Source organism: Oncorhynchus nerka, linkage group LG14 (assembly GCF_034236695.1).
Source record: "Oncorhynchus nerka isolate Pitt River linkage group LG14, Oner_Uvic_2.0, whole genome shotgun sequence".
Taxonomy (NCBI): Eukaryota; Metazoa; Chordata; class Actinopteri; order Salmoniformes; family Salmonidae; genus Oncorhynchus; species Oncorhynchus nerka.
In genome coordinates this window covers 18,903,251-18,925,277 of record NC_088409.1, presented here as the reverse complement: position 1 = coordinate 18,925,277, position 22,027 = coordinate 18,903,251, and the positions used below count along the sequence as shown (strand labels likewise).

At 42.4% G+C, this 22,027-nt stretch overlaps 4 protein-coding genes across 6 annotated transcripts; 2 read left to right on the top strand and 2 right to left on the bottom strand.

Annotated features, from left to right (window-relative positions):
• Positions 1-85: 85 nt before the first annotated feature.
• Positions 86-9,423, top strand: LOC115118521 (gamma-aminobutyric acid type B receptor subunit 2-like). 2 transcript variants are annotated; one of them, XM_065027663.1, is made up of 18 exons: positions 86-890; positions 1,089-1,226; positions 2,952-3,122; positions 3,303-3,404; positions 3,532-3,597; positions 3,789-3,977; positions 4,175-4,417; positions 4,546-4,606; positions 4,688-4,765; positions 4,883-5,027; positions 5,205-5,337; positions 5,441-5,548; positions 5,667-5,789; positions 6,976-7,086; positions 7,179-7,403; positions 7,606-7,776; positions 7,926-8,086; positions 8,530-9,423. In XM_065027663.1, exons 1-18 carry the CDS (start codon positions 642-644, stop codon positions 8,696-8,698), a joined length of 2,643 nt encoding a protein of 880 aa, XP_064883735.1. In that variant the 5' UTR covers positions 86-641; the 3' UTR covers positions 8,699-9,423. The 2 variants fall into 2 exon arrangements, with proteins under 2 accessions (XP_064883735.1, XP_064883736.1); XM_065027664.1 differs by lacking the exon at positions 8,530-9,423 and having other exon boundaries at positions 7,884-8,000.
• A 91-nt stretch (positions 9,424-9,514) lies between these two features.
• Positions 9,515-10,519, top strand: LOC135575163 (uncharacterized). Its single transcript, XM_065027670.1, has 4 exons — positions 9,515-9,664; positions 9,761-9,908; positions 10,066-10,174; positions 10,285-10,519. Exons 1-4 carry the CDS (start codon positions 9,583-9,585, stop codon positions 10,405-10,407), a joined length of 462 nt encoding a protein of 153 aa, XP_064883742.1. The 5' UTR covers positions 9,515-9,582; the 3' UTR covers positions 10,408-10,519.
• tmem116 (transmembrane protein 116) lies at positions 10,192-16,438 on the bottom strand. Of its 2 annotated transcripts, none has more exons than XM_065027667.1 (11): positions 15,648-16,438; positions 14,771-14,817; positions 13,895-13,958; positions 13,557-13,685; positions 12,895-12,999; positions 12,738-12,787; positions 12,450-12,533; positions 12,055-12,196; positions 11,825-11,969; positions 11,620-11,696; positions 10,192-11,535 (listed from the first exon to the last, which is right to left on the bottom strand). In XM_065027667.1, the coding sequence occupies exons 1-11, from the start codon at positions 15,720-15,722 to the stop codon at positions 11,320-11,322; spliced, it is 1,134 nt and encodes a 377-aa protein (XP_064883739.1). In that variant the 5' UTR covers positions 15,723-16,438; the 3' UTR covers positions 10,192-11,319. The 2 variants fall into 2 exon arrangements, with proteins under 2 accessions (XP_064883739.1, XP_064883738.1); XM_065027666.1 differs by having other exon boundaries at positions 11,620-11,699; positions 15,648-16,434.
• Positions 16,439-16,914: 476 nt separating this feature from the next.
• zgc:153896 (uncharacterized protein LOC569930 homolog) lies at positions 16,915-21,729 on the bottom strand. Its single transcript, XM_065027665.1, has 5 exons — positions 21,389-21,729; positions 19,960-20,105; positions 18,698-19,321; positions 18,352-18,574; positions 16,915-18,153 (listed from the first exon to the last, which is right to left on the bottom strand). Exons 1-5 carry the CDS (start codon positions 21,624-21,626, stop codon positions 18,083-18,085), a joined length of 1,302 nt encoding a protein of 433 aa, XP_064883737.1. The 5' UTR covers positions 21,627-21,729; the 3' UTR covers positions 16,915-18,082.
• Positions 21,730-22,027: the final 298 nt, after the last annotated feature.

Here is a 22,027-nt window from a genome sequence, read left to right as displayed (position 1 = left end):
TTTTATTTTTTTATAGAAAATGTATTATAGCTTGTTCTGCAACTACATGCAGAACAATAACACTTTCAAATGAATGAATGTTATTGCTGGATAAAGGAGTTAATTGAACGTTCTGCTTGAGCTCTTTTGAGAAGTTGAACAACACTGTCACCTTGTGGTGATAATGTAATGATGCCAGAGTTTGAAGGTTTGAGCGGTCTTGAACATAAAGGTATTCTTTCCCTTTAAAAACATCAGCTGTCAATCACAGACCATTTCTTTAACCTATATACGTCTGATTGTGGAGCTACATTTTTTCATAATCCACAGGGGAATAACCTACATTGTAAATGTCAAAATATTGAGAAGTTATATTAAAAGTTCCTTCTAGAATAAAACCAGAGCATAGCAATCAGTGAATGTGTGCAGTGGGATCAGAGTGACAGATGTAGGTAACCTCGTCAGTCACTGCCAGCACCTTATCCCTTTATCCTCTTCAGTGGATTCTCTTGAGGGAGCAGCTGCGGTGTGTGGAATGGCCTGGCTGGAACAGACGAGGATTAAGGGGTCTTAACTAGGACCTGACTCCATTACAGGAGGTGTGCTAGTCAGGAGGAGAAATGCACCAGGGAGTGGAGACTGGGAAGTGACAGGGAGAAAGGATGAGTGGTGGTGGACGGGCAAGCTCAGGACAGATCCTGGTTCTCTCATGGCTGGTCGTTGTTCCTTCTCTGTCCCAGGTTCGCCACTCTCTGCCAGTGTTGTGGATCATGCCACTGACAGACAACCCAGGGCGGGGAAACCTTACGGCGTCCGTGTTGCCGGCTGTCCAGCTCGCTCTAGACGACCTGAGCAGGCAGCAGACTCCTCTAAGAAACTATGAGATCAATTTTCACGTCATAGATTCAGAGGTAACGTTTGCTGGTGTGTTAGTGGACTGGAGTTTTTGGACCAACAAGCCTCTGTTAGTGGGGTGTACATTCTTTATGTGGAGAACAAGGTTAAAAGTAGTGTATTTGAATGCAAAAAAGGACATGTAAGCTGTTCAGTGCATTTGGAATCATAATGGAGTGAGACAGTTCACTCTTTGTTTTCTCTTTGTCTTTTAGTGTAATATTGCCAAAGGACTTAAAGCCTACTTTGATGCCATATGCTTTGGGCCAAAATACTTAATGATCTTTGGAGGTGTGTGTCCATCAGTCACATCCGTCATTGCTGAATCACTACAGGGGTGGAACCTTGTACAGGTATCTTTTTTACTGTATTGTAGGCACTGAGCAACCATTTTACATCACACTGTATTGTATGCACTGAGCAACCATTTTACATCACACTGTATTGTAAGCACTGAGCAACCATTTTACGTCACACTGTATTGTAGGCACTGAGCAACCATTTTACATTACACTGTATTGTAGGCACTGAGCAACCATTTTACATCACACTGTATTGTAGGCACTGAGCAACCATTTTACATCACACTGTATTGTAGGCACTGAGCAACCATTTTACATCACACTGTATTGTAGGCACTGAGCAACCATTTTACATCACACTGTATTGTATGCACTGAGCAACCATTTTACATCACACTGTATTGTAGGCACTGAGCAACAATTTTACGTCACACTGTATTGTAGGCACTGAGCAACCATTTTACATCACACTGTATTGTAGGCACTGAGCAACCATTTTACATCACACTGTATTGTAGGCACTGAGCAACCATTTTACATCACACTGTATTGTAGGCACTGAGCAACCATTTTACATCACACTGTATTGTAGGCACTGAGCAACCATTTTACATCACACTGTATTGTATGCACTGAGCAACCATTTTACATCACACTGTATTGTAGGCACTGAGCAACCATTTTACATCACACTGTATTGTAGGCACTGAGCAACCATTTTACATCACACTGTATTGTAGGCACTGAGCAACCATTTTACATCACACTGTATTGTAGGCACTGAGCAACCATTTTACATCGCACTGTATTGTAGGCACTGAGCAACCATTTTACATCACACTGTATTGTAGGCACTGAGCAACCATTTTACATCGCACTGTATTGTAGGCACTGAGCAACCATTTTACATCACACTACATCACACTGTATTGTAGGCACTGAGCAACCATTTTACATCACACTGTATTGTAGGCACTGAGCAACCATTTTACATCACACTGTATTGTAGGCACTGAGCAACCATTTTACATCACACTGTATTGTAGGCACTGAGCAACCATTTTACATCACACTGTATTGTAGGCACTGAGCAACCATTTTACATCACACTGTATTGTAGGCACTGAGCAACCATTTTACATCACACTGTATTGTAGGCACTGAGCAACCATTTTACATCACACTGTATTGTAGGCACTGAGCAACCATTTTACATCACACTGTATTGTAGGCACTGAGCAACCATTTTACATTTTACACACTGTATTGTAGGCACTGAGCAACCATTTTACATCACACTGTATTGTAGGCACTGAGCAACCATTTTACATCACACTGTATTGTAGGCACTGAGCAACCATTTTACATCACACTGTATTGTAGGCACTGAGCAACCATTTTACATCGCACTGTATTGTAGGCACTGAGCAACCATTTTACATCACACTGTATTGTAGGCACTGAGCAACCATTTTACATCACACTGTATTGTAGGCACTGAGCAACCATTTTACATCACACTGTATTGTAGGCACTGAGCAACCATTTTACATCACACTGTATTGTAGGCACTGAGCAACCATTTTACATCACACTGTATTGTAGGCACTGAGCAACCATTTTACATCACACTGTATTGTAGGCACTGAGCAACCATTTTACAATAGAGCATGTTATTTAATAGGTGACATACATGCAAATAACACAATTGGTAGTACTTCAAATAATGATTTAGTGCTCTTCAAGCCTAACGTTATTGCGCATTCAATATTTCAGCTGTCTTTCGCTGCAACAACGCCTGTTTTAGATGATGAGAAAAAATATCCCAACTTCTTCCGAATGGTCACCTCGGACAACACAGTCAATCAGGCTGTTGTGAAGATCCTACAGAACTACAAGTGGAGACGTGTAGGGACGCTGACCCAGGATGTACAGAGGATCTCAGAGGTACCACTGACCGTGGTAACGCTTTCTGTCACATGCCTGTTTGGTGTACAATGTAGCTGTTATCGCCATTTACAAGTAGGGATACAAGGGTATCCGGCATTAACCTATTGATTAAGACTGCTGACAACTATGCTGTCTTATGTATGAATTGTAAAGTCTATATTGTCCTGTCTTTGAAAGATAAGGAGAGATCTGACTAAACAACTGAGTAAGGCTGATGTTATGGTTGCTGTAACTGAAAGCCTGTCCACTGACCCATGTGTCAATGTAAAGAAATTGAAGGTGAGTAATATGCCCAAATCATCTTTACTTACAAAGTTAGAATTTGTCACTGAATTGCATTATTTCAGAAAATTGCAGATGCATCCTCAGCGTGTCAATCTGTTTTGTATCATGTCCCTTTCGACAGGATATGGATGTAACGATCATTATTGGGATGTTTGACGAGAATTCAGCCTCCAAAGTATTTTGCTGTGTGAGTACATAACCAGAAAACCTACATTAAAATATGATGCGATGCAACACAATGCCATCATTAATGATTAGCACTTGTTTGAGACAATTATTAATAGCAGTTTAACAGCGCATTCATCATACAATTACTTTTGAATTAATGTTATGATAACCATTTGTGTTTGTAATTACCATATAACCTTTGTCTTCTAGGCTTACAGCCTGAACATGTTTGGCGGGAGGTATCAGTGGATCCTCCCTGGCGGTTACCAGGGGAGCTGGTGGGAGGAGGCCGACTCCTCCAACTGTGCTTCAAACAACCTGCTGACTGCAATGGAAGGCTACATCACTGTGGACTTCACACACCTCAGTAACAGACAGATAAAAGGCATCTCAGGAAGGGTAGGTACTGAGGTTTTCAGCAAGGGACAGCATATTCTGTCGATACTGTACCATGCTCTCTCCAATGGATAACTTGTGTTTATAACTAAAAAAATTGACGTAATGTTGAAAACTTCAAACAGTGTATTTGCAGTGTAGCAACGGTAATGCAAGACCATTAAGAGAAGTCAAACAAACACCTTTGTGTTTCTGTTTAGACCCCAGAAGAGTATGACGAGACTTACAACAGAGAGCTGCTGCAGAGAGGGTTGGTTGCCAGCAAGTTCCATGGGTTTGCCTATGATGGAGTTTGGGTGATGGTGAAAGCATTGACCAGGGTCATTGAGTCTGTTCGTCACAGAGAGAGATATGACATCCACCGGAACTTCACAGTCAGCAGCAAGGAGATTGGACAAATGGTCCTGGATTCCATGAAGGAGATTTGCTTTGAGGGTGTAACTGTAAGTTAGCATGACTGTTGTGTTAACGTTCCATTTTAGATGCATCGTTGCTCCAAAAGAATAAAGATAAGATGTGCTTTACAAATATTCTTGTCAAATTGAGTTTCTTTTCCTCTTCTTTTTTTTAGGGTCAAGTTATGTTTAGAAATGGAGAACGCATGGGAACTATTAAATTAAGCCAATTTCAAGGTAAACATTACATATGTGTATTTCCACGAATTTAGAGAACATTCTTTGTGAAATATTTATCAACTGCATGTGTTTCCACAGAGGGCCGGGAGGTTAAGATAGGCCAATATAATGCTGAAGCAGAAGAATTAGAACTCAACCACTTAATCAAGTTTCAAGGTAGGTGGCCACACTATTAGGACAAGGCATTAAGACATCTGATGATAACACCTCAAGCACACAAAAAATGTTTGTTTTTGTAAGTCTTTGCATTCTACTTTTTTGTGCCTTTCATAGGCATGCAGCCGCCTAAAGACCGGGCACACTCCCAGCGGTGGGATGTCAGTGTTCCCCTCTACATAATCTTGTTATCCACCACTGGCCTGGCCATGCTCATGGCACTCTTCTTCCTCTTCTTCCACATCAAGCATCACAACCATTGGTATGATCATTATTCCAAGCATCTTGTATTGGCTTGTTATTGAACTAGATACTTTTTGAGGTAGCTTTCATCGAAACACAAGGTTGTTCTCTCTTTCGTTGTTATCCAGTTTACTTACTCACATGCTCTGCTCAGACAAGGCTGCCTGTTGATCTCAATATTTAGTTTTTCCCATAGGGTCATGAAGAAGTCCAGTCCGTCCATGAACTACCTCATTATCCTGGGTACGATGCTGGCCTGTACCTCCGTCTTCCTCTGTGGGCTGGATGGATCCCTTGTGACTGACAAAGTGTTTGTTATGCTTTGCCCTGTGAGGACACATGAGTTTAAACGTCTAAGCATTTCAGTGATAAGGAAGGAACCCCTTGTTTCAAGGGATGCACATTGTTTCATTTGTTTTCCTCTTGTCACAGATTCGCACATATATTCTTTCTGTAGGATACACCACAACCTTTGGGGCATTGTTTGCGAAAACTTGGAGGGTCTGGACAATTGTCAAAAATAAGGAGATAATTGAAAAGGTAAACTCAAAGTTCAAAAGATCAAGTTAAAGAAACTCAAAAAGTACAGGCCTCTTAATCACCATCTCTACTGTCTAATATTTAATACTCATCCTCTCCCTCTCTGTTCTTTCTTCAGATTATTAAGGATTACCAACTATGGATAATTGTCGGGGGAATGCTGCTAATCGATCTGTGTCTGTTAACCTGCTGGCAGATGGTGGATCCACTCAGACGAACAGTGGAAGAGTTCAGCCAAGAGGTAACACTTCAGTTACATTTTCTATTTTAACTTTGGTCTTGCTCTCTTATCTTTTGTCGTGTAGGGGATGCAGACGTTGTTGAAGTTAGCCTTTCAATTTTAACTGTCTTTTTGATTACCTTGTTTATGTGAATTACTCTGGTCTGGAGTCGACCGTGTGGTGGTAGTGAATGGCTCTGGTCTGGAGTCGACCGTGTGGTGGTAGTGAATGGCTCTGGTCTGGAGTCGACCGTGTGGTGGTAGTGAATGGCTCTGGTCTGGAGTCGACCGTGTGGTGGTAGTGAATGGCTCTGGTCTGGAGTTGACCGTGTGGTGGTAGTGAATTACTCTGGTCTGGAGTCGACCGTGTGGTGGTAGTGAATTACTCTGGTCTGGAGTCGACCGTGTGATGGTAGTGAATGACTCTGGTCTGGAGTCGACCATGTGGTGGTAGTGAATTACTCTGGTCTGGAGTCGACATGTGGTGGTAGTGAATTACTCTGGTCTGGAGTCGAGCGTGTGGTGGTAGTGAATGGCTCTGGTCTGGAGTCGACAGTGCGGTGGTAGTGAATTGCTCTGGTCTGGAGTCGACCGTGTGGTGGTAGTGAATTACTCTGGTCTGGAGTCGACCGTGCGGTGGTAGTGAATGGCTCTGGTCTGGAGTCGACCGTGCGGTGGTAGTGAATGGCTCTGGTCTGGAGTCGACCGTGCGGTGGTAGTGAATGGCTCTGGTCTGGAGTCGACCGTGCGGTGGTAGTGAATGGCTCTGGTCTGGAGTCGACCGTGTGGTGGTAGTGAATTACTCTGGTCTGGAGTCGACCGTGCGGTGGTAGTGAATGGCTCTGGTCTGGAGTCGACCGTGCGGTGGTAGTGAATGGCTCTGGTCTGGAGTCGACCGTGCGGTGGTAGTGAATGGCTCTGGTCTGGAGTCGACCGTGCGGTGGTAGTGAATGGCTCTGGTCTGGAGTCGACCGTGCGGTGGTAGTGAATGGCTCTGGTCTGGAGTCGACCGTGCGGTGGTAGTGAATGGCTCTGGTCTGGAGTCGACCGTGCGGTGGTAGTGAATGGCTCAGTTCTGGAGTCGACCGTGTGGTGGTAGTGAATGGCTCTGGTCTGGAGTCGACCAAGTGGTAGAGTCGTAGTAAATGTGAACCTCGGAGGGAGATCAAAAATATTAAAGTAGTCTTTCCTTTTTGTGGTGTTTCAGACTGCTCCTGGTGGTGAAGATGTTAATACAAGGCACTTCCTGGAGCACTGTGAAAGTACAAACCTGACTAAATGGCTCGCCATTGTATATGGCTACAAAGGGCTTCTAATGGTGAGAGAAATTGCCAGAACCATGTTCAACACCCAGGATCCTTTTCAAACAAACTTGATAATCTAGTTGATGGTTTTCCATATTTTCTTTAGTTTCTTGGATGTTTCCTGGCCTTGAGAACAAGGCATGCACATATCCATCTCCTCGATGACAGCAAGTACACAAGGCTGAGCATGTACCACGTGACCGTCATGTCTATCATTGGAGCATCAGGGTGCTTCCTGACCCAGTATAACCCTAATGTGCAGCTCTTCATCATGGCTTTGGTGGTGATCTCCTGCTGTACCTGCACTCTGTGTCTGGTGTTCCTGCCCAAGGTGTCACCTGCCTCATCTCTGAAACCTCCTCTTGTATACATGTTGAGCTCTCATGTTCAAATATCTAATTTATCTCAATGTTCTCGTTTTACTTGCATTTCTCAATGTATATTGTTTACAAATTGGTGTATATGCTAGATGATGTTGGATGTAAACACTCGTCTTGAAAAATATAATTGAATGCTTCTGTCTTGTATCCTAGCTTGTAAAAATCCGAGACAATCCCAACCAAGTGGATCCAACTAGCTGGTTACAATGTGATCTTCACAAGGAGGATTCGGAGACGTCCAGTTCCTCTAGCAGTCTCAATCAGGGCAGATCTCTTGAAAGCCTGCGGACTGAAAACCAGCAGCTCCGGAGGAGAATCACAGAGGTGAGTTCTGACCCCTTGTCTTGAGTCTAAACAATTCACAGAACTTTAACCGTTGTAGGTTGAACACCCATCTGTTGTGGAGCTAATAATCATTAATGCCATTTCAGATGGTGGAACTTTGGGAATGAACATAGAAATGGTCTTTGCAGATTGGTGACCAGTTGGAGGATGTTGCCATGCAAGTACTAGAGGAAGAGCTGAGTCCTCCCAGTCCACAGGGCCATGAAGTGAGACTGAGAGCCCAGGTGTGCTCTGAGGATGTGCCCAGGATGAACAGGGAACTCTTTGATGACATCAACTCACCTGAACAGTACAGGAAAATATATTACTCTGATACTAAAAGATACATTATGTAATACAAATATTTTCTATACTTTCTATATATACACTGAGTATACAAAACATTATGAACATGTGCTCTTTCCATGACATAGACTAACCAGGTGAATCCATGTGAAAACTACGATCCTTTATTATATTGTTAAATGGTTCACCACCCAAAGGACATCCAGCCAACTTGAAATAATTGTGGGAAGCATTGGAGTCAATATGGGCCAGGATCCCTGTGGACCACTTCTGACACCTTGTAGAGTTCATGTCCTGACGATTGATGGTGTTCTGAGGGCAAACTCAATATTAAGAAGATGTTCCTAATGTTTTGTACACTCAGTGTATATTTAACTATTTTTTATAGAAATATCTACTATATATATTTTGAAATGAAACATCCTACACACTTGTTTTCCTTTGCAGCATCCAACGAAGACGGTCCTTGCAGCTGCCAATTCTTCACCACGCCTACATGCCAGCCATCGGGGGAATGAGTGCCAGCTGTTCCAGCCTTCTGAGAAGTCCAGATGTCCCCAGTGCCCAACAGAGACATATGCCACCATCGCATCGGGTCATGGTCACCGGGCTGTGACTGTATTTCCCTCTACAGTGAGTGACAATACGCTGGAAAAGTTACAATATTCATTGAACTGCCTCTGGTTCCACTGGCAGATGGAAGTCAAAGGACCTTCCTTTACTTGGACTGCCACAGCATCATTCACATCTGAAGTCATGTTCACGTCCAGACAAGTTCTACATACAATGTGGTGCTGACTAAAGTTGTGTGGTAAATTACAATAGCTGCTTTCTTTATGGATTTTTAGTAGATTGATTGCAGTGCAACTCATAGAAGTGGTCTCCTGATGGAAAAACAAATGTTGGCCGTTCCCCCTGTTTCCCAACATGGGAGTATCCTGTATTGCAGCAGGATACTGGCAGTAACTGTATTTGCACTCTTGGTAACTGCTCTGTGCTGTGGTATTGCTCTCTGGTACTGCTCTCTGGTACTGCTCTGTCATGTTGTCACTCTGGGAATTTCCTGGTTTGCTAAAGCCCAGGAATGAACTTTAAACTGTGTTCCAAGGCAGAAGTTAACCCTTTACAGCAGTCAAATAAATAATTGATTGTCTTTCCAAACATTGCCTGTGTCCTGGAGAAAACAACATCTTGGCTATGTCTAGGCAAATTCAAGTTTATGTTATCAGTCTTTCAAAGATGATGAATAATCGGTTTGAGAGTATAACCTTTAAATGTGCATATTTGTAAAAAAAAGAAATATCTATATAAAAGAAAGTGCTACAACTATTTTGCAATCAACTGTTGTGTGCCAGACTACTTTCTATTTGAAGAGAATGTGCTGCAATAACAAATAAGGGAGGAGTGTCTCAACTTGGGGTTTATAAAAAGGTAAATGTATCTCACTGCAGAAAGTGTATTAGGTATCCACAACAACATCCTTGGGAAAAGGATCCTGCCATGTTCTCCATCAGGACCACATTCATCCTGCCAGCTCTTCTGGCCCTTTTGCTTGTAAATGTGGAATCCTCTTTCAGTGGTGGTAAGTTTCAACAACTATTTTGTAGAAATATCTATGAATACAGTATTATGGTGTTATTGTTATGTTGTTCATGTGTTATTATAACGTTTCTCATAGGTGGTGGAGGATCCTACAATTATGACATATCTAAAATGTCTGACCTGAGGAAGCTGTACAACTCCAAGGTGTATGAAGCAGACAGAATGAGGAGACCCCTTGAAGGCATGTCCTTTCAGGTGGGGGTTCTCAGCCACTCAGGAGTCAGGTGAGTAACATCATATTATCTATGAAATGCGTATGATATTTATAAAATAAACCCACAAAAGTCAGTTGTATGTTACTGCATATCTAGCAACATGTTTATTAATTTAGAAATGGCCTAAACTACCCGCTATGTCTAATCCTTCGTTGTTGATCCACAGAGTGACTTTGGCTGATGGCTCCCAGTGGCTTGTCCATAAAGGGGATGGATTTGGCATCAGCTCTCAGACTGTAGTGGTGGCTGCACGCCACATGGGTCGAGACTGGAAGGCAAGTATTCAATCAGCTTTCTTTCATAAGCATCTTTTATTGAAATGACTCTGTAATGGCAAATACACAGTCGTTCAGATTAAAACATTGTTTTTTAACACTTTTTGCAGAAAGTTGAAACCAAAAACTTTAAAGGGAGTAAGACGGTCTCTGATTTCGTCAAAGCTGGAGGCACCGACTACAGCCTCATCTTTGATAACTGCCATGATGCAGCTGGTCGGATGTGGGAGTGAAACAATATTTGATTGTTTTGATGAGGCTGCAGCAGTTACTATATTTGAGCTGCAATGGCCATTTCATATTGATGGATTGAGTTAAACAGAAATAAAGTCCAATGCATTGACAGCCCGGAAATTCACGTTCTTTTCATTCAGTTTCATTTGCATCTCAGAAAAAAAGAAATTGTATGTTGTGGTGATGTATTTATCCTGTTCTCATGCCTCATGCAAGGCAATAATTGTCCCCTTTGATAAAAGTTTAGAATTGAACTCAAGGAGTGAGCATAAACCTACAGTCACATTTCTGTGACCAAGCCCATGCAGGGCGAAAACTAAACATTGCACACACTTGCGTATCTACGACCATCACACAACACCACGGGCCAAACTTGTACGTCAAGCAGCATCTCTGTGAATGGAGGGCCTTTGTTCCATCAAGATGAAAAGTGACAGGCGGCTCACTGTTTCCACACGGTTGGGCTCAATCAGGGCCCCTCTAAATCAAAGACATGCCAGTCAGTTACAAAGCCTTTCACAAATATCCTCGGCTGTCCCCAACTACTGTGGGAAATTCTAAACACTAATGTAGAGACAATGTTTGCACGAGCGATGCAGTCAGAACAAGTGAGGGAGGGAGTGACTCTGATTCCTATGAAAGTACAGAGCTCTCAGATCCTGTTTCAGAGCTGCTCTTCCTCTCCTTGTAAATTCCCTGGTTCTTCCCTTTTCTACGCCTCAGCAGTTCAGCCTCTGTCTGGTTGGACCCTGCTGTCCCTTGTGTACAGCCGAGGGTGTTCTTGCTTCATTGGTATAACAGGTGCTTCCCAAGGTACTGTCCCCAAGATTCAAAACCAAACCGTCACTCCCAGTCTGGCACAAAAGGCTTTGTTTCATTTCTTTTGCCAGTGTCACAACCACCATAGTAAGTTAATGTGGTGTCGGTAGAATACCAGATCCTTCTATATCATCTGGTTTGGGGGATGGTGTTGACCATAGAGTTTTATAGCCTTTCTTCTGAGATCTCAGAAGTGGCGTCTGAGTGTCCATGTCCCTTAGAGCATCTTTGCTAGCTGAGCGGAAGTGTGTCTGTGTCCAGCCGTACACCACACAGTTCAGAAGGCCTTGAGAGGATGAGGTGAAGGCCTGGGATGAGGAAGTAGAAGTTAAGCCATGGACTGAGGTTGCACACGTCTTGGATGTAGGTTTCAGAGCAGCTGGCAGTTTTACCTGTAAGATGTAGAGAATGACGCCCACAACTCCCTCCACTGATTTGGGGTTGTACAGAATCATGGCTGCCAGGAACACTGCTGAAATGAAAAGGTAAATAAGGCAATATATCAAAAAGGAGAATGTGATTTTCAGCTGCTACAAATCATTTAGCAAGCCGGGGGGGGCCTAGGATTCTGAGCTGGGTGAACAGTACTGTAGTTACCTGGGCCCCAACAGAAGAAGAAGACAGAGGGGTAGAGGAGCATGTGTCGGTCCAGAACACGAAGCGACGCCCACTGCCTGTCGCCAAGGAAACCGCTAGAACTCACACAACGTCTGTAAACAGTGCGGGCTTTTCCCATGAGCACCTGGTGTAGACAAAAGACGTGTGAAGCCAAGATACGTTTGAATAAAATAAATATAAGCTGGTAACCATGGGATAGGCTGACTCACCACAATGCCAACAAAGGTGAGGAGGAACACTGCCAGGAAGACAGCAATACTGTACATGTGTCCCAGGCGGCAAGCTGAGTCCACCTCCATCTTGCTCAAGTCAGTGGACATGAAGAGTGCCTCCGTGTGCATTAGAAGGCACCTAATATGCAGGGAGAGGGACTTTAGTCAAACCGTTATGCACCTCAAATCAACAAGAGATGTATAATAAAAAAACACATTAAAAATGACGATTAAATCATATTAATTGACCAAACATTTAGCATGGAAGTGCTTGATATGAATTCTGATTGCCTTACTAAAACTGCAAACCTTATTGACACACAATTATCTCTATCCCAAAATAAACTCTCTCCATGATAATATTCCTACTTTGATGCATGCTACAGACCTACTTGTAAGGCTGGCTGAAGTTTGTGTAACAGTGGTCCATGTTTCCTGTTACAAACACTGGCAGCATCAGCAGCACGGGGAGTACACTGGGAGGAGAAACGGGGACAGGACATGTAGCATACTCCCTCTATTGGATGTATAATGGCATCTACTGAACTTTAAATAGGTCAAGCATATACTAGGCCATCATTGTAAATAAGAATTTGTTCTTAACTGACTTGCCTGGTTAAATAAGGTTAAATAAATACATGTAAATGAAATACTCTTTCTGTGAAATAGTCCATGCTCACCATGACAGGACTGCAGCAATCTTGCTGAAACTTCTCAGTTTGGTGGCGCACTTCAACAAAACAGAGGCCAGACTTTAACCAAACAGTTGAATATGGGGAATTACAGACAACCAAATGTGTCAGACATCAAAACGATAATGTGTCAGGTAGCACCTACTTGGGCTGGGTATCCATGAAGGCTACTGTAGAATCTGTTATTTAGCCCAGAGTACAGGGTCCATACATAGTTCAATGTGTAGAAGAACGAGGTCATATACAGGATCTGTTAAAAGACAGGGGTTCTCCGTCAGTGGTCACCATGAGTCAACCAACATTGACTTCTATTTTAGTGGTGAGAAGCGTGGTATGACGTGTCAATGAAATGGTGTTCCCTTTCTGCGTATCCATGACGATTAGATATCTAGGACCATCATTGGTTTTGTTGTGGGGTTATATATCATGTTCCCTTTCTGCGTATCCATGAAGATTAGATATCTAGGACCATCATTGGTTTTGTTGTGGGGTTATATATCATGTTCCCTTTCTGCATATCCATGAAGATTAGATATCTAGGACCATCATTGGTTTTGTTGTGGGGTTATATATCATGTTCCCTTTTGGTACAGAATATTCCAGTGCACAAGTACAAGGGAAATGGGTCAGCCACATCCAGACTCCTTTGTCCCGATCTAACAGAATTGAAGAGGCGTCAAATTGGGCTAGATTTGCTGCTCTACTTCATTTGGGCCGGATCTAGATCTGCCTTGGACATCTATTTCTCAGTGAAACATTAAGTCAATTCTTAGTGTAAATGAATGTATTATATGTCTGTGTACATACCTGTTCAACGATGTGTAGGTTGTAGCAGGTGGCATGGCTATCACAGTCCTGGGTGAACAGTACTGCTCCTACCAGCCAGCTGACTGCCAGCAGCAAGTCTGTCACACTCAGTAAGAACAATGGCTGGATCTGCAGAGGAAGTGGTATTGGCCATTGTTTTGGAGTCTAAAGCAGTCATGGTATTGTAGGTAGGTTAATAATATTGTTATTATTAACAAAAACCGATTGGATTTATATAGCGCCTTTCTACCAACTAAGGTAGGGTATAATATAGGCTTAAATGTGGAAACAATTAAAACCAACTGTAGAGGGGATCATCTGTAGTGTTTGTAACTAACCTCAGGTGTCCTTATAAGGTGTTGGAAAGTTGCATAAACAATTATGGAACCTGAACCGACAATGCTGCAAACAACAAGAAGAAAAAGCACATTGGGAAGAGCTCCTCATTTGACCCGTGTGATCACCACATTGGGAAGAGCTCCTCATTTGACCCGTGTGATCACCACATTGGGAAGAGCTCCTCATTTGACCCTGTGATCACCACATTGGGAAGAGCTCCTCATTTGACCCGTGTGATCACCACATTGGGAAGAGCTCCTCATTTGACCCGTGTGATCACCACATTGGGAAGAGCTCCTCATTTGACCCGTGTGAATCACCAGATTGGGAAGAGCTCCTCATTTGACCCGTGTGATCACCACATTGGGAAGAGCTCCTCATTTGACCCGTGTGATCACCACATTGGGAAGAGCTCCTCATTTGACCCGTGTGATCACCACATTGGGAAGAGCTCCTCATTTGACCCGTGTGATCACCACATTGGGAAGAGCTCCTCATTTGACCCATGTGATCACCACATTGGGAAGAGCTCCTCATTTGACCCGTGTGAATCACCAGATTGGGAAGAGCTCCTCATTTGACCTGTGTGATCACCACATTGGGAAGAGCTCCTCATTTGACCCGTGTGATCACCACATTGGGAAGAGCTCCTCATTTGACCCGTGTGATCACCACATTGGGAAGAGCTCCTCATTTGACCCGTGTGATCACCACATTGGGAAGAGCTCCTCATTTGACCCGTGTGATCACCACATTGGGAAAAGCTCCTCATTTGACCCGTGTGATCACCACATTGGGAAGAGCTCCTCATTTGACCCGTGTGATCACCACATTGTACAATTACAAAGAGGTTGTAAATGCTGCACCCTGCTTACCTCAGTACTGCCATAGTCATCTGGATCCACCTGACTGCAAAGTACACCTTTACAGGGGAAAGGTGTTGATTAGAAACCCAAACAGTCACTATCCTATAACACTACTCTGGTCATCTGGATCCACCTGACTACAAAGTACACCTTTACAGGGGAAAGGTGTTGATTAGAAACCCAAACAGTCACTATCCTATAACACTACTCTGGTCATCTGGATCCACCTGACTACAAAGTACACCTTTACAGGGGAAAGGTGTTGATTAGAAACCCAAACAGTCACTATCCTATAACACTACTCTGGTCATCTGGATCCACCTGACTACAAAGTACACCTTTACAGGGGAAAGGTGTTGATTAGAAACCCAAACAGTCACTATCCTATAACACTACTCTGGTCATCTGGATCCACCTGACTACAAAGTACACCTTTACAGGGGAAAGGTGTTGATTAGAAACCCAAACAGTCACTATCCTATAACACTACTCTGGTCATCTGGATCCACCTGACTACAAAGTACACCTTTACAGGGGAAAGGTGTTGATTAGAAACCCAAACAGTCACTATCCTATAACACTACTCTGGTCATCTGGATCCACCTGACTGCAAAGTACACCTTTACAGGGGAAAGGTGTTGATTAGAAACCCAAACAGTCACTATCCTATAACACTACTCTGGTCAACTGAGGAGAATAATCTCATCCACTTTCTACAGTGCTAGAGGGTGGTCCCACCCCCCAAAACCATGCTGCAGACACATGTTGCAACGATGTAGCTACAACTAAGAAATACATATTGCTGTACACTTTGCAGTAGTTTAAATACAGGACAACTACAAATGAATAATCACAATACTTAATACAATACTTGTAAATGACTTACAACAGTCCAGTCCTCAGGCGTTGTTGTGTTTTGCTCCGTGTTGTTTGAGACATCTTGCAAGACGAAATGTAACATTTTTTCTTTATTCTAAGACTTAACCCAATTGTAGAATATGTATATATATATATATATATATATGTCGTTCCCAAAACATTCAGTCATAGCTTAAAACATCAGAGACTAGTTGTGGTTTAGGCTGAGTAACCTAGACACGCACGGATCCAAAACTGAGGTGATTGTACAGCAGTTTAACGTCACATAGAATGCAGGGCGCGCTCACTCTCCATTTGACCCGTTAATGCTTCGTCACATGACCGCAACAAGTGTAGCCACTCATCATGGCTGGTTTCATAATCTTATAATTTACATTAGGCAATAGCCCATAGCCTATTCGTCACCCTTGTTGTTTTAATTTCAAGTCACCACTTAACCCTACAATAACGTTGGCGATTACAAAAATAAACGGCATCAATGTGAAAAATATACACTGATTGTACAAAACACGAAGAACAGGTGCGCCTAGCGCAGCAACACCATATCAGTTCAAAGGCACTCAATATTTTGTCCTGCCATTCACCCTCTGAATGGAACACACACAATCCATGTCTCAATCATCTCAAGGTTTAAAAATCCCCCTTTAACCCATCTCCTCCCCTTCATCTAGGGGAGGAGTTCAAACCCCCGAGCTGACAAGGTACAAATCTGTCGTTCTGCCCCTGAACAGGCAGTTAACCCACTGTTCCTAGGCCGTCATTGAAAATAAGAATTTGTTCTTAACTGACTTGCCTGGTTAAATAAAGGTAAAATAAATTTTAAAAATTAAAAAATCTACACTGATTTGAAGTGGATTTAACAAGTGACATCAATAAGGGATCATAGCTTTCCCCTGGATTCACCTGGTCAGACTGTCATTGAAAGAACAGTCAGAGTGCAGTATAACTACAGTTATGACACAGGTATGACAAAACATTTATTTTTACCTCTCTAATTACATTGGTAACCAGTTTATAATAGCAATAAGGTACCTCCGGGGTTTGTGGTATATGGCCAATATAAACACGGCTAAGGGCTGTTCAGATCCTGTATCTGTCATTCTGCCCCTGAACAAGGCAGTTAACCCACTGTACCTAGGCCGTCATTGTAAATAAGAATTTGTTCTTAAAAGAATGTGTTCTTAACTGACTTGTCTAGTTAAATATTGGTTACATTTATTTAAAAAATGACATCTCCAGCTGGCTGTAGGTGGTAATAACACCTTAGATCCAAATCCTGTTTCCTGTTAAACATTTTTTATTTTAAAACTGCAATACTCATTCATCGTGCACGTTTATTAAAGCATAATAACAACAAATAAATATACAGTCGGAACAAATATTTAAACAAAAATATGACTCCAAATCAAATCTGACATTTAGGATGAAAGGCAACAACTTCTCAAAGGAATCAGGCTACTTGAAACCCCTGAACCATCAGTGGGCAGGTGTCAGTATTAAATGTAGGTTCTAGACGAAGTTATTTGAGCCAATGCTGACTGGTTTGATTATTAAACATACACTCAGTGGGCAGTTTGTTAGGCACACCACCCCGTTCCCAAAAATGGTTAGCAGACAGTGTGTCACGTGGCTGTGGCTTGCTATACACTGAGTGTACAAAACATTAAGAATACCTGCTCTTTCCATGACATAGACATGCAACTCAATATTAGGAAGGTGTTCTTAATGTTTTGTACACTCAGTGTATAAAGACGGCTTGAACTTTAGACTGGACAAAATGAGTGACTTAAGCGAATTTGAGCATGGTATGTATGATCGTCGATTCCAGGCGCGCCGTTTCCAGTGTCTCAGAAACGTCCGGCCTCCTGGGCTTATTATATTATGCACAACCGTGTCTAGGATTTACCGAGAATGGTACCAAAAACATCCGTTCAGCGGCAGTCCTATGGGCGAAAACAGATCGTTGATGAGAGGTCGAAGGAGAATGGCAAGAATTGTGCAAGCTACAAACAGGCAAATAACTGCGCAGTGCAACAGTGCTGTGCAGAAGGCATCCCGGAGCGCACAACACATCCATCCTTGCCACAGATGGGCTATTGCAGCATGAGTCCATGGCCCCATCCTGCCTGGTGTCAATAATAAAGGCTGTCGGTGTAATGGTGCGGGGAATGTTTTTCCTTGATACCAATTGAGCAACGTTTCCATGCCCTGAAGAATTCTGGCTGTTCTGGCGCAAAGGGGGTCCGACCCGGTACTAGATAGGTGTACCTAATAAACTGGAAACTGAGTGTATAATACAATCAGATGGATATTGTTGATGAACATCATAGTGAATGTGATCCTCCTTAAAAATATTTGTTGGAGTTTTGGTAATGATTGATTCAACTATGCAAATGTTTTCAGTTAACGAACATTACGGAAAATAACCAACATCATAAATAACTACATGACAAATAAAATGTAGACAAATATCGATGCCAAAACACCAAGGGACATCTGATTTCTTCTCCCACCTGAGTAGAGAAGAATGGCGCCATTAGTTATGTGATATAACCATTTGTCATGTCAGTCTTGATAATTATCTTATAGAAGAAGTATCATCAGTGGAGCACACATTAAGGTTGATATCTTCCTGTATTAGAATGAATTAATAGACCCTTTCATGCATTTTGATACTAAAATGTTTTCTAGGAGAAGCTCCCAGCTCGTACCGTTCTGCACCAGCATGCCCTCAGTGACAGATAGGGAACCATTGTTAGGGGCTGGATCTATCTGCAGCAGCTTGCACATTAGAGGGTAGATGTGGACACTGTCAAAGGGCTCGGACAGATAACTCTTTTTGAAATCTGGTCCAAAAGCACGGAAGATGGTCTTCATGTCCATTTCGTCCATGTGGAATCCATGATCTCCTTTGTTTACGTAGACGATTAACCGCTGTTGAAATTACATGCATATCATAATTGTTTTTATTTTTTAAATCTGTGATATTTTTACTTTACCATTTTTTACTTTATACATAGTATGTGAAGTGTCTTTAAAGTTAATACCAGTACCTACCGAGTTTAAGTTGAAACCTAGATCAGCAATGACAATAATAGGCTGCATTCTGTCATTCTTAGACAAATGAAAGTTCTCTGGCATATCTTCCTTCTTGTAGACTGTGAGGTTTGGGGCCTTCATGAGAGCATCATAAACCTGCTGTTCCTTTCCTTTCTTCGGCGTGATCATTCCAAACCCGCCGTAGTCAAGGAGCTCAAAATAAACCAAGTTGAAGAAATTCAGGTATTTAGAGAGGATTATCTCATCTACAAGAGGTCTTTTTTTGACGGTGGTCATGCCATGGTCAGAGGTGATGATGATGTTCAGGTTATCTGTCAAACCATCTCGCTGGATGGCCTCCCTCAGGTATCCGATGGTGCGGTCAATCTGCTTTATTATGGTTTTCCTGTCAGGATGGTCTGGTCCTTTGGCATGACCCACGTTGTCAGGCTCTCCATAGTACAGAGTCACAAAGTCAAAGTCTTCTTCGGTGAACCAGCTCAACACAGTGTCAATATTCTGTTGCCACTCTGTTTCGTTATCATCTTGTTGACCTGTTTCCTCAACCACCACCCGGTTTACACTTTGACCACTGTAGTTGGCGGCTCCTCCTGGAAAGAAAAAGGAACCTGTTTTCAGGCCCTGAAAGAGAAGAAAAGGTATGTATGCTTGTATGTATGCTTCTAATTACAGGGTGTAGTAGGGGTCTTAACTTTCATCAGAGCAACTTCATTCACCTAAAAATAATCAAGTCAAATTAAATGTTATCTGTCACATGCGCCGAATACAACACCTTACTGTGAAATGCTTACTTTACAAGCCCTTAACCAACAGTGTAGACCTCACAGTGAAATGCTTACTTACAAGCCCTTAACCAACAGTGTAGACCTCACAGTGAAATGCTTACTTACAAGCCCTTAACCAACAGTGTAGACCTCACAGTGAAATGCTTACTTACAAGCCCTTAACCAACAGTGTAGACCTCACAGTGAAATGCTTTACTTACAAGCCCTTAACCAACAGTGTAGACCTCACAGTGAAATGCTTACTTACAAGCCCTTAACCAACAGTGTAGACCTCACAGTGAAATGCTTACTTACAAGCCCTTAACCAACATTGTAGACCTCACAGTGAAATGCTTACTTACAAGCCCTTAACCAACATTGTAGACATTGGTTTCTGTAGCTGTGGGTAGGAGGACTGTAAGCTAAATCTGCAAATTAGACAAATAACACTTGTGATATTTTCTGTCTAGGATCAAATCATGACCCGTTCCTCACCTGGTTCTGTGCTGTAATCCACAATGGTAAGGCTCCATTGTCCCACCACTCAGACCTCTTCAAGGTAGCTTTATGGACGACTTTCTGATGAGTTGTGGAATTAAACATCATGTTGTGGACAACTCCATGATCCTCTATCCATCTCCCTGTGAGAGATATGAGAAGAAAGTAGAATGATATGTAAATATTTTTTAATGCCAGTGTAGCCGATGTGAAATGGCTAGCTAGTTAGCGGTGGTGCGCGCTAGTGACGTTTCAATCGGTGACGTCACTTGCTCTGAGACCTTGAAGTAGTGGTTCCCCTTGCTCTGCAAGGGCTGCGGCTTTTGTGGAGCGATGGGTAACGATGCTTCGAGGGTGACTGTTGACGTGTGCAGAGCGTCCCTGGTTGGCGCCCAGGTCGGGGCGAGGGTGCGGACGTAAAGTCTATACTGTTACACCAGCAACCTTCCAGTTTGAATTGTCTTTTCGTCATGACATTATGATAAACAGTATCCAAAACCTCAGTGATGTCTTATCAAGGATATCGAAGATGGCATTTACAACTTTAATTGCTGTACTATAATTCTTTTTTTTTTTTTTATCACTGTCATATAAGAGAACATTTAGAAATTGTCTGTAGATTTGTAGGTTTTTCCTGCATTAACAAATGAAAACATAAGGTGATTTCCATTTCTCAGGAATAACTCTAGGGTCAGATTAAAGTGAGGTCAATTGCCCAGAGATAAAGAAAGCAGCAAGTTTGACCAGATTTTTATTTAAATAGTTAGGACCCGAAGGATATGTACAGTATGTGCACATATACAGTGTACATTTTATTTATTTTATTTTAATTGTACCTTTATTTAATTAGGCAAGTCAGTTAAGAACAAATTCTTATTTTCAATGATGGCCTAGGAACAGTGGGTTAACTGCCTTGTTCAGGGGCAGAACGACATAATAGATTGTCCTAAAAATCCAAAAGAACATTTCATTTAGATTTGAGTAATTTAGCAGAGATAAGAGCGACTTACAGGAGCAATTATGGTTAAGTGCTATGCTCAAGGGCACATCGGCAGATGTTTTACCTAGTCAGCTCTTAACCACTAGGCTTACCTGCCACCCAGAACACTGGCAAGTGAGGCTACTTAGTAAGGAGTGAGATCATGGTCAGGACTGTCATTTTCTGGGCACATGCCACAAACAAAACACTTTTATGAAAGAATTGAAATATTTGGCCAAAGAAATCAACAGTCAATAATCCATCTACAGTAGTAGGCTACATTTGACTTCAAAACCAGTTTTGAAACAGTAACTTGGGCCCGTAGTCACATGTTACCCAAGGAAATACTTCTTATTTTTGATTAATATGCACCTGATTGAGAACTTCAAACACGCTGCTCAAATGCACGCAACAAGTCAATAGCATTTTGTAACTCTTCTGCCTTACCAGTTATGGTGGTAAAGTGAGATGGGGACGTCATGGTGATAGCCGGAGGGGTGATGTACTTTGCCTTCACTCCATCTACCACTAACTTGTCCATGTGAGGGGTGTCTACGTCTTGATCATAGTCCCATCGGAAACCATCAAAGGAGATCACTAGCAACTTGTTGTGTGTCCCCTTGTTCAATGGTTTGCACTCTACACTGAGAAAAACTGCCATTCCCAAATACAAATCCAACCACATCTTGATGTCTTGGCTTGTCTGCACTAACTAATCCTGTTGGGTTTGATGGATGTCATTTATAGTCATCATTGTGGTCAGGAAGATAACATGTGTTCTTTGAAGAGTGTTATCTGCAAAGGACAAACCTTGAATGTGCCTTGCTTTAATAGACAGGAGGGGTGTTATCAATTGTTATCTGAAGAGAGATTTCACCTAAGATGCCTAGAAATTAGTCTATGGACCCAAGAGTGTCATTAACCCAAGACTAAGATCTGTCTACTCAGCTACTCAGCATATAGGTAGAGTTATCTTTAGTTGTGAAGTAATGGGTCAGGTAGGACCCTGTTATGATGCTCTAAACAGCGTGCCAGAGCCCGGAGGTTAAACAAGGTATTTGACAGCCTCTACATCTATGCTTTGTA